Source organism: Nomascus leucogenys, chromosome 6 (assembly GCF_006542625.1).
Source record: "Nomascus leucogenys isolate Asia chromosome 6, Asia_NLE_v1, whole genome shotgun sequence".
Classification (NCBI taxonomy): Eukaryota; Metazoa; Chordata; class Mammalia; order Primates; family Hylobatidae; genus Nomascus; species Nomascus leucogenys.
The window spans coordinates 118,842,435-118,854,877 of NC_044386.1; the positions used below are offsets into that span (position 1 = coordinate 118,842,435).

At 42.2% G+C, this 12,443-nt stretch overlaps 1 protein-coding gene across 1 annotated transcript in view; it reads left to right on the forward strand.

Annotated features, from left to right (window-relative positions):
- TARS3 (threonyl-tRNA synthetase 3) overlaps window positions 1-12,443 on the forward strand; it is a 72,382-nt gene that overhangs the window by 11,733 nt on the left and 48,206 nt on the right. The window contains exons 5-10 of the mRNA XM_003281588.4: window positions 451-572; window positions 3,539-3,656; window positions 6,689-6,753; window positions 8,490-8,568; window positions 10,035-10,181; window positions 11,252-11,350. Of these exons, the coding sequence (XP_003281636.2) occupies window positions 451-572; window positions 3,539-3,656; window positions 6,689-6,753; window positions 8,490-8,568; window positions 10,035-10,181; window positions 11,252-11,350 (630 nt within the window). The remainder of the gene's footprint in view (window positions 1-450; window positions 573-3,538; window positions 3,657-6,688; window positions 6,754-8,489; window positions 8,569-10,034; window positions 10,182-11,251; window positions 11,351-12,443) is intronic.

Here is a 12,443-nt window from a genome sequence, read left to right on the forward strand (position 1 = left end):
ACTCTAGTGGTGTCAGAAACACTTCAGTGCTCTGTGTCCAGCTCAGAGAGGGTGCCCCTGGAGAAAAAGAAGACAGCTAGCATCTGGCACTCCTCGGCCTTCCTCCCACTCTGGGCTTCAGTCAGGTTTGCACACAGCTGCTCTGCTGGCTGTTCTGAGGTGTTCATCCCTCGTGGCTGACATGCACAGAGGAAATGGGGTTGTAGCCGAGCTCTAGCTGCCACTCTCAGCAGAGCAGCTTCACACGGGCACTGAGCAAGTGGCTCTGGTGGAATGTCAGGGAGGGCTCAGAAAGCATTCTCTTCTAAGTGGGCATTGAAGATTTTCCTTTCAAGTTGATGTTGCTGCCCTTGGTCTTGCCATTTATCTCCTTAAAATTTTCTACTTGTTTACCTCATTTTCCATGACATACTTTTGGTAGCTAATGGCCTCTCTGTCCATGCCATGCAGGTGTACTGGCACTCCAGTGCTCACATTCTTGGGGAGGCCATGGAGCTTTACTACGGAGGCCACCTGTGCTACGGTCCGCCCATCGAAAATGGGTTTTATTATGACATGTTCATTGAAGACAGGTAACACACTGAATACTAGCTTGTGAATGCATGTATTTCAATTGTATTGTTTTGTAATGGTTACATACTAACTTAGTAACTATATACTGTTGGCCCTTACATCATGTGGGGTTAGGGGCACCGACGCCCATGCAGTTGAAAATCCAAGTTCAACTTGTGATTCCTCCTAAACTTAACTAATAGCCTGTTGTTAGCTAGACGCCTTAATGAAAACATAAACAGTTGAGTACCTCAAACTTTGTATCTTACGTGTATTATATGCTATATTCTTAAAATAAGCTAGAGAAAAGAGATGTTAAAATCATAAGGAAGAGAAAGTGTATTTACCATGCATTTAGTAGAAGTGGATCAGTATAAAGCTCTTCATCTTCACGCTGAGTAGGCTGATGAGGGAGTGGAAGGGTTGGTCTTGTTGTCTCGGGGTGGCAGAGGCAGAAGAAAATCCACATATAAGTGGACCCATGCAGTTCTAACCTTTTTTTGTTTAACGGTCAACTGTATTGCATAATATGATTATAGATTGGTTGACCAATTTTGAAAATTATTTTTGGTTTAGAAATAGTCTAAGGCATTTAACTAAAAATTATTTTTAGTCAAATCTAGTTTAGATTCAAGAGATACTTCTAAGATTGTTTTCTTTTTTGTCCCCAGAAGAATATGATCTGCTATTTATCTAATCTTGGACGTGCTAGAGCGTGGTATTAATTACGACCAGAATTGAAAGCTTAATTCCTAGAGAGAGGCTAGTTTAATTCGCTCCACGATAATCAAGGACATCATTAACCTCAGCCAAACATCTCACATAGTTGAGTGCCGGACAGGGATGTTTCACAGACGCTTCACATTCCATAGGCCTATGCTTGAATCGTTAGCAAACAGCCAGCCCCGTCCACCTCCTGCCCTGAATTCCTCATAGCTCTTAAGGGTACCTCCAGCTGCCACAACCAAAACCTCTGATCCTTCTACTTCCTCCCTCCTCTTCACCACCACCCCACCATCCAGTTGTTTAATCCAGTTCTGCCAATTTTATCTCCTAAATAGTTCTCCCACCCGCCTCTCCTTCTCTCACTTCTGCCTTAAGTTAGCCCCATGGCATCTCTAGCCTGGATGACTGTGGTGCATTTTGTCTTTACCTCTCCTGCACACTGCTTAATGACCTCCCCAACCAAGCACCCAACGCTCTGTAGCTACTACTTACAGACTTGTCCAGTCTGAACCACTATTACTTACAACCGTGAAACTGTGTTTACCTACAACACTTCTGATCTCAAAGGTGTGGGTTTTTTTCCACATCAACGGCCAGCGCTCCAACTCTCTGGACACCAACGAGGTGTCTAATGATTGAACTCAATTCTGACACTATATACCGTGAGTTAGTGCAGATCCCCCAGGTCAAGGGCTCAGTCCCACAAGACTGCCCCCAATTCAGATGCCAGCTGGAAGTCTGGGCCTTCCATACTTTTGACCTACAGGCTACAAATCGGGAGTTCCCATGACCCCATCCTTGGGTTCAATAATTTGCTAGACTGGCTCACAGAACTCAAGAAGGCACTTTACTTACCTTACTAGTGTATTATAATGGAAGTTACAAAGGATAGAGATGAACAGCCTGATGAAAGAGATGCTTATGGTGAGGTATGTGGCGGGGCACAGAGATGCCGTGTGTCTCTGGGCGCCATGCCTCAAGCACCTGGATGTGTTCAATAACCTGGAAGCTCTGTGAGTCTCGTCGTTTAGGGATTTTTATGGAGGTTTCGTTATAGAGGCACAATTGATTAAATCATTGACCATTGGTGATAACCCAATCTCTAGCCCCTCTCCTCTCCCCGAAGGAGGCAGGTGGGGGTGCTGAAAGTCCCAACCCTTTAATCATGCCTTGGTCTTTCTGGTGACCAGTTCCCATTCTGAAGCTACCTAGGAGACCTAGCCACCAGTCATCTCATCAGCACACAAAAGACACTCGTATCACTCCGGAGATTTCAGGATCTTAAAAACCCTGTGCCAGAAATCTGGACGAAGACCAAATATATGTTTCTTATTGTATCACAGTTTCACATCCAGTTCATCTCTTGTTAACACAGCTCCAGTATTCGTTCAACAAGGTGTTTTTGCTGCCTGCTGTGTGCTCTGTGCTGGGTGCTGGTGATTCAGCAGTGAAGGAACCAGTCTGTCCTCATGGAGCTAACAGTGTTTGGGGGAAGACAGCAAATGCACAAGCAGCCATCTGCTGCCTGGTAGTGATGACTATAGGAACATCAGCCAGGTGTGGGAGGTGTGTGCCATGACAGGCAGGTGGGCAGGAAGGAGCAGGTGGCATTGAAGCAGACCAGAGTGGAGGGAGGGAGCAAGCCCTGAGGATGGGGAAACTTACGACATCTCCAGGGAGAAGGTTCCAGGCCTCTGTGGGACTGTCCTGGTGTGGGGATATGTGTGGCTTGTTTGAGGAGTGGCAAGGAAGCTAGTGTGGCGGGAGGGAGTGAGCACTGACCGGGGGTGACTGAAAGGAAGTGAGTCCGTGCATAGTGGAGGCTGAGTGCCGCTGGGAGCACCGCTACTCTGCAGTCCACATGGGTCTCTCCCCGCCTTGGTTCCATAGCCAGTGAGGGCAGGGACTTGGTGAGCACTCCATTTAGCTCTTGAGCAAAACTAAAGTATGTGAAGGGTAAGGAAGACCACACAAAAGAAAGGCCTCAGAGGAGCTCACAGTCCACCTGGGTGTCTCCTAGCAGGGCTTCCTGCTCCCCTTGCAGCAGAGGAGAAATGAGGCAGGTCATGGCACCTGTTGATGCCCCAGTCTCCCTCATTGAGACACAAGAGTAGTGACTGTATGAACGTGTGACTTTCTGAAGTCCTGGAACAGTAAGACAGCAGATTCAAATGTGTCACTGCTGAGGCTCCAGGACAAAGGAAAGAGGGAATGCATAATGTCTGGAAGATGGATGTCGGTTCTCTGCTCTTCTTTTTAGAGCAGTGTCCAGCACAGAATTGTCAGCCCTGGAGAATATATGTAAAGCCATCATCAAAGAAAAGCAACCTTTTGAAAGACTAGAAGTCAGCAAGGAAATCCTCCTCGAAATGTTTAAGGTAACTTGGGGAAACTCCTAAACCTCTTACTAGGAATATTAAAAATCAACGTAGACTAGCTTCCCCACCTTCCCCCAAATAATTAGCTGTTGCTAACCAAATTGTTCTAATTCTGTTAAGCTACTGTGAGGTTGTTACCAGTTACTTGCTGTGACATTTCCCTCCCCATCTATTTCCTGAACATTTGAGGGGAGACATAGGTAGGTAAAGGGCCAGGTGAATAATTTTCACGTGTGTTTATAAATCTGATTAATTCTGAGTATTGTGAATATCTGTCCCCTAAATTCAACAATATTTATAATCCCATACAAAATGCTGCCTTTTTCTCTTTTCTGTGGGAGTTTTCTATTAACTTTTGTTTCAGATTTTAACCTAGTGTAACCTGTGTAAAACAGTAACTTTCTCTTTATATTTTTTTGACCAACATACTTAAATATATTCCTGATTTTATGTTTTAAAACATACATATTGGAGAAAACATACATTTTGTTTTTTATTTTGGGTTTTTGTTTTGTTTTTTTTTTTTTGAGACAGAGTCTCTCTCTGCCTCCCAGGCTAGAGTGCAGTGGCACTATCTTGGCTCACTACTATCTTGGCTCACTGCAACCTCCGCCTCCTGGGTTCAAGCAATTATCCTGTCTCAGTCCCTCAGCTGGGACTACAGGCATGTGCCACCATGCCTGGCTAATTTTTCTATCCTTTTAGTAGAGACAAAGTTTTGCCATGTTGGCCAGGCTGGTCTTGAATTCCTGACCTCAAGTGATCTACCCGCCTCAGCCTCCTAAAGTGCTGGGATTACAGGCGTGAGCCACCGCGCCCAACCAAAAACACGTATTTTGAAAACACAGTATTATTAGTTTTGTGGGCTTGAATAAAAAAATAGAGTTGGTTTTGGTAAAAGGTTGCAGTATTCTTTTTTGTGCAGTAAAATATATAACATATAAAATTCACCATTTAATCCTTTCTAAGTATACAGTTCTGTGGCATTAAGTACATTGACAATGTCGTCAACCCATCACCACCATCCATCTCCAAAGCTTTTTATCTTGCCAGTCAGAAGTACCCATTAAACATTAGCTCCCCATTCCCGCCCTGCCCCCAGCCCCTGGCCACCACCATTCTACTCTGTCTCTGAATTTGGTTCCTCTAGGCACTTCATATCAGTGGAACATGACAATATTTATCCTTTTGTGACTGGCTTGTTTCACTCAGCAAAAAGTCCTCAAGATTCATTCATATTTTAATGTGTGTCAGAATCTCCTTCCTTTATAAGGTTGAATAATATTCCATTGTACGGATAGACCACATTTTGTTTATCCATTCATCCACCTATAGACACGTGGGTTGCTTCTACCTTTTGGCTACTATTGGGAACAGTGCTGCTGTGAACATGGGTGTGTAAAGTTCGGTTTGAGTCTCTATTTTACGTCTTTTGGGAATATACTTAGAAGGGGAATTTCTGGGTCCCGTGACAATTCTGTTTTTAAGTTTTGAGAACTCGCCATACCGTTTGGTGCAGTGGCTACACCATGTTACAGTCCCACCAGTGATGCACAAGAGGTTCAGTTCTTCCACATCCTTGCCAACACTTGTTTGTTTGTTTTTAATCATAGACATCCTAATGGTTGTGAAGTGGTATCTCGTTGGGGTTTTGGTTTTGATTTGCATTTCTCTCATGACGGAGTAATGGTGAGCATCTTAATGTGCTTATTGGCCATTTGTGTATTTTCTTGAAGAAATGTCTTTGGAGAAATGTCTGTTGAGCTCTTTTGCCCATTTTTGAATTAGGTTTTTTGTATCTGAGTTATAAGAGTTCTTGATATATTCTGAATATCCATTTCTTAACAGATATGTGATTTGCAAATATTTAATTCTGTGGGTTGCCTTTTTTGCAGCCACTTTTAAGAACTAAACACAATCTTTGTTAAGGAAAATGATTTGATGTGAATATATAGATATGAAACAGGTAAATCATACAGATACGGGTTTTTCTCCCAACAACTAGCTCCTTTAAGTAGTTATTTAATATAAAGTGCCTTGTATACCCTGATAATAGTGATGGAAGCAGAAAAGAAAGGAAAAGGAAAAAAACCCTTAGTTTTATAAATATATCGTCATTACGATAAACTTTGCTTTTGTTTTTATACAAGTTAATAATATAGCTGGGTCCTTGTCAGAATTTTATTGATTAATGTAGCTAAAATTAGATCTTCTAGAACAGTACTGTCCAATAGAAACATAATGGGATCCATTAGTCTGAGTTACATGTGTAACCTTAAATTTTATGGCAGCTACATTTTAAAAGTAAAAGTTGCAATTAATTTTAACAAATTTTTTAACCCAATATATAAAAAGTATAATTTCAATGGTAGCCGGTATGAAGAATGATTAACTAATGATTTTATTCTTCTTTTTGCAACATTATACTTCCAAAGTCCAGTGTGTTTTATACTCACTGCACATCTTCTTTCAAATTAGTGGCATTTGAGGCCAGGTGTGGTGGCTCACACCTGTAATCCCAGTACTTTGGGAGGCCAAGGCAGGCGGATCACTTGAGGTCAGGAGTTTGAGACCAGCCTGGCCAACCTGGTGAAACCCTGTCTCTACTAAAAATACAAAAATTAGCACATAGTAAAAATACAAAAATAAAATACAGGCATGGTGGTACGTGCCTGTAATTCCAGCTACTCGGGAGGCTGAGGCAGAATCGCTTGAACCAGGGAGACAGACATTGCAGTGAGCCAAGATGGCGCCACTGCACTCTAGCCTGGGTGAGGGAGTGAGACTGTGTCTCAAAAACCACAACAACAACAAAGTCAACAACAAATTAATGGCATTTGAAATGCCCAGTAGCCACGTGGCTTGTGGCCTCCATGCTGCATGGTGTCGCTCAAGCCTGTGAGCTGTTTGTATCCCTCGTGTCTCAGCACCTAGAACATCAGTAGATGACCTTTCAATGTTTCTTGAAAATAAGTAGTTTTCTTCATTTCAACATTGTGTGTAATAATGTGTAAATATGTTTTTCTTTGTAGTGCAATAAATTTAAATGCCGCATTCTGAATGAGAAGGTTCACACTGCAGCCACCACCGTGTACAGGTTTGTGTCCACACATGTTAAACGCTGCTCAGTGGTAAACTTGAAGGTGTTAGCAGTAGAGGCCGAGTTTGTTTTCTGGTTGGAGATCGATTTTTCAAGTTGTGTAGTTGATAATCTACTGTAGTTACAATCTTCAAGATGTTTTCACTGAAGAGAAATGATGATTTTCCCCTTTTTAGTAGTCAGGACAGTACTGAGACCCGTATTTTGTTTCCTGGGTGTCGGCTGTAACAGGATTTTTCTCCGTGCGAGTGATGCTGTTGGGCAAGGGGTTTCTGTTCTGTCCTTCCACGTTCTTACTAATGTGGCAGTGGGGGCCATTACAAGCCATCTCCTCGGCAGTGATTCTCTGCCTCATACTTACTGTCCAGAGTGCAAGTGTAGAAGAGTCTGCCCCATTGTCCGGAGTCCAAGTGTACAATCTTCATGCGTTAGCAGGATACTCATGATGAGACAAAAAGAAAATACTGGGAAACAAAGGCAGGATCAAATGTAAGAGGAGGCAAGTGAAGTTAATACCAGAATCACTTAGCTCTGTTCGTTTAACCTCAGGTTCCTGAGCGCCTTTTTATTTATTCGTGTGTATACACCTTATATGTAATTGCTGTTGCCTTTTCCGTGTGTTCCGGCCGTCTGGGTGCTGCTAGGACTATCACAGTACCGGCTTAGAAGACCTGGTATTTCTTTAATTATAACCACAGATATTCTCCCTCGTGGTACTAATTTTCCACAGTCAAGGACTTATGGTTCTCTGGTTTAATTGTACTGTAAGTAAAATCATATCCCCTTTGTGCAAAGCTATGCACGGTGCATTTCTTAAAACTTAAAAATAAATGAAAATGTAGAAAACAGGCTAAGTTTTAAATTTCTGGCTTCTAATGCTTGAGCTGTTGGGTTTTAGAACCTTACTTAGGTCAACATTGACACTTTTTGTAGTTTTTCAATTTGAATGGCTTGTATTTAATTTTTGAAAAAAACAAAGTAAAGCTTTTCTTTTATGGCTTTCTTTTTTTTTTTTTTTTTAATTTTTTGAGATGGAGTCTTGCACTGTCGCCCAGGCTGGAGTGCGATGGTGCGTCCTTGGTTCACCGCAACCTCTGCCTCCCAGATTCAAGTGATTCTCCTGCCTCACCCTCCCAAGTAGCTGGGGTTACAGGCACCCACTACCACACCCAGCTAATTTTTTGTATTTTTTAGTAGAGACAGGGTTTCACTATGTTGGCGAGGCTGGTCTCCTCGTGATCCACCCGCCTTGGCCTCCCAAAGTGCTGGGATTACAGGTGTGAGCCGCCACACCCGGCCCTGTGGCTTTCTGTTTAAAGGTTCGAGTATTGAAGGCTTTCATGCTAATTTGGCATTCCTTCCCTTATCTGAGTGTTGCTTACAAGCTCTCTCCCTAGAGAACAATACACAAAGACTGGCCATTGAAAGAGATGACATTTTCGTGTTTGCCAGTCTGTAAGCCAGTCCCTTTTTGTATTCATTGTAATTTTTAAGTTTTTAATCAGAGAATTGCATAGTTTCTTTCAGAAGATGTTCTGTGGTTTTTGAATCTAGAGGGCAGAGTGGACTCTGAGGCCAGATGAATCGCCTCTCTCCTTCACCCGAAATTAAAAGTGGCATTGCTACATATAAATAAGTGAAGTTCTACCTGAAACGTAGGATATTATGGCTTATAATGAATAGTCCAAAACACTGTAACTGTGCCTGAGCATGTCCTAAATATTTCATTATAGGTGCGGTCCATTAATTGACCTTTGCAAAGGTCCACATGTAAGACACACTGGAAAAATTAAAACCATCAAAATTTTTAAGGTAAGGATTGATTTTTTTTTTGAATACAGTAAACTTAAGGTGCACTAGCTATTAAAGGATTTCAATCATATCTTTTGTAGTCTGAACATCATATTTTAAAATATTTCATTCTTATTTGATGAAAACTAATAAAATCATTTAGAATTTTGATAATTAGAACACTATAGGTAGCTTTTGTTTATCATTTTACCTTATTGTAAGTGTTATAACATTTCTTTTTCATACGATATTTTATTTTATTTTTTATTTTTCTGAGACAGAGTCTTGCTCTGTTGCCCAAGCTGGAGTGCAGTGGTGTGATCTTGGCTTACTGCAATCTCTGCCTCCTGGGTTCAAGCGATTCTCCTGCCCCAGCCTCCTGAGGAGCTGGGATTACAGGCGTGCACCACCACACCCGGCTAATTTTTGTATTTTTAGTCGAGATGGGGTTTTACCACATTGGTCAGGCTGGTCTTGAACTCCTAACCTCAGGTGATCCGCCTGCCTCAGTCTCCCAAAGTGCTGGGATTATAGGCGTGAGCCACTGCGCCTGGCCTTTTTCATACACTATTTTAAAATATTGTTCTGTATACTATGGTTTTCTCGAATAGCCCTGATGTGAACAAGAATATTTGTCTGTATGTGAAAGTAATGTACTGCAGGATAAAGAAAACAGCAGAAGGGGACAGGATGTTGTAATGGAGAAAACGTCGCTCTGGGGTTAGGAGGCAGGGGACTGACTTGGCAGACCCAGCCTTTCTTGGCTTTGATTTTCTTCCAGGTAAAATGGGGCTGGCTAATGGCACTGTTCTTAATCATTGACTGTAGGTCAGCAAGACCGACCTTTACTTCCCTATACCTACCGTCTGTTCTGCCCCGTCCTTGGTGATTCTGATTGCTGCTTAGCCTTCCCTCCTTTCTGTGTGTTCTCACTGTCATTCCTAGAATCCATAGCACACTCTACATAATTTGCTGGTTAATGGTATAATTTAGGCTGGGAAGGTTTAGTTAGAATCCATTTTAAGATTGTTCCCAGCACTACAAAAAGTCTTCTTTAAGCTTTGTTGATTTTGTTTGTTTGTTTGATTTTGAGACGAGGTCTTGGCTTTGTCACCCAGGTTGGAGTGCAGTGGCACAAACACTGCTCACTGCAGCCTCGACCTCCTGGGCTCAAACAGTCCTCCTGCCCCAGTCTCCCAAGTAGCTGTGATCACAGGCATGTGCCATCGTGCCTGGCTAGTTTTTGTATTTTCTGCACAGATGGGGTTTTGCCATGTTGTCCAGGCTAGTCCCAAACTCCTCAGCTCAAAGGATCTAACCACCTTGGCCTGAGATCATAACCACCAAAGTGCTGAGATTATAGGCATGAGCCACCACGCAGGGCTGCTTTGTTGACATTTTAGTGGAAAATTGCGTTCGTATTTAAGAGCAGTTTTACTTACAACTGAATGTTTGATGTATTTACCAAAATCCTGTTTGATATTTAGAATTCCTCAACATATTGGGAGGGCAATCCTGAAATGGAAACGTTGCAGAGGATCTATGGAATATCCTTTCCTGATAACAAGATGATGAGAAACTGGGAAAAGTCCCAAGAGGAAGCAAAGAACCGAGATCACAGGAAGATCGGGAAGGTATGCCCCACATCTTAATCACTAGAGATGTAATCATGCGCCAACATGGGAATGTTTCTGTCTCACAAAACTAAGTTGCTTTAAAAATAAGATTTCTTCTTCTTCTCTCCCGTTTAGCTGGCGCTCATAGTCTGCTGCCGAGTTCTTTGATTTTAATACCCCAGATGTCTTCTAACCTCTTTCCTTCCTATATCTTTTATTAATTTTTGAAAATTGTACCCTTCTCTTATTTTTGTCGTGATATAAAAATAAAGTTGTTTTTGGTGAAACCCCATCTCTACTAAAAATACAAAAAAATTAGCTGGGCGTGGCAGCGTGCCTGTGTAGTCCCAGCTACTCTGGAAGCTGAGGCAGGAGAATCACTTGGGCCCGGCAGGCAGAGGTTGCAGTGAGCCGAGGTCGCGCCACTGCACTCCAGCCTGGGCGACAGAGCGAGACTCGGTCTCAAGAAAAAAAAAAGAGTTGTGTTTTACATTCTGTGCACTTTATAGCATCCTTTGTATCTGGGAGACAGAGCAGCATGTAGAAGGAAAAAATCAGATTGGAAAGCAGCTAGGCCTGAGCTTTAGGCCCAGTCCTTGTACTCACTAGTCGTGTTAGATGATGGGCAAGCTCCGTGTCCTTGTCTTCCTTGCTGGGTAGCCTTGCAGGGTGGCTGTGAAGACAGAAACTGGATGATGGTGCTTGGTTCAGGATAGGCTCTCAGTAAGTGACAGCCATGATGATCGTCATCACCTAAAGCCCACCTCCTGCAATGAACTTTTTTGGTCTTTTTACCATGGTGTCTCCCCATGAGTGCCATACTCCAAGTGTGCCAGGTAAGAAAATTCGCAGAAAATAGCAGAAGGTGAAATAAAAGCTAAGTTCAAAGCTAATTAGGCATAAATATGAATGGAAATTTTACATATGCTGTTGCCTATATTTAGGTATGTGTTGAATGGCCTTGGAATGTCTATTACTAAAGAAGATGGAAATAACTATTATGTGTTTTATTCCCAGCATATCGTGTGTGCAGTAAATATTAAGCAATAGCAGATGACATTTGAAATGCAATCATTGTTTCAATCTAGGAACAAGAGCTTTTCTTTTTCCATGATTTGAGTCCTGGGAGCTGTTTTTTCCTTCCCAGAGGAGCCTTCATTTATAATACACTTACGGATTTCATACGAGTAAGTTAACTTTAAAATGTTTTATTCTTATTCAATTCCAGTTTACATTTTTACTATTTTCTGTCATAATAAAGTGGTCAAGCATTTCCAATAATTTTACTATGATAACATTAATAAGGATTTTGAGGTTAAAAGTGAGATACTGGCCAGACATGGTGGCTCACGCCTATAATCTCAGCACTTTGGGAGGCCGAGGTGGGCAGATCACCTGAGGTCAGGAGTTCGAGACCAGCCTGGCCAACATGGTGAAACCCTGTCTCAACTAAAAATACAAAAATTAGCTGAGTGTGGTGGTGCACGCCTGTAATCCCAGCTACTCAAGAGGCTGGCAGGAGAATTGCTTGAACCCGGGAGGCAGAGGTTGCAGTGAGCCGGGATTGTGCCACTGCACTCCAGCCTGGTGACAGGGCAAGACTCCATCTCAAAGGAAAAAAAAAAAAAAATGAGGTACTAGATTGTACCTTCTAATAATAACATGGAGATAATTTCTGTTTTCCCTAAATACATTCCCGGATTTCATAAAATTCACTTTTTGTCCATATAAGTTTCCAAACCATGTAGAATATAAAGGTAAGCATTAGACTAAGTGTGGCACTCCCTGTGAAAAAGAAGAAAGGAGAAAGTGTCATCTCTGGTACAGTGTTAAACCATGAAGCATTGCTTCTCCAAATGTGCTTCATGGGCCCCTGATGCTTCCCTCTGCCCATAGCATGACTCCCAGGTGATATGGCGGCTCCAGAGGAAAGAGGAAAAAACCAATAGTGCAGAATACCTACTTGTAATACAAGCTCATGGGTGGGAAAGTCCTTAGTATTTACGTGATAAGGACTCTGGAGACAGAGTTCATTGGTGATCCAGGCGGGCTACTAGGGTTACGTTTCCATGCTTGCACTGTTTTGTCTTTCCTATAATCATTACCTAAATTTTTCACTTACTTAGTTTTTTTATGTGCCCACCACTAATTCATGCTCAGATTTCTCTCGAAAACCACCAGTCTCCTTGCAACATATTCTGCGATGATTCAGGTAATTGCTCAGTAATTTTTTTTTCAAATGTGGTCCTACTCCAGAATTAACTTGCTACTAAGATTCTT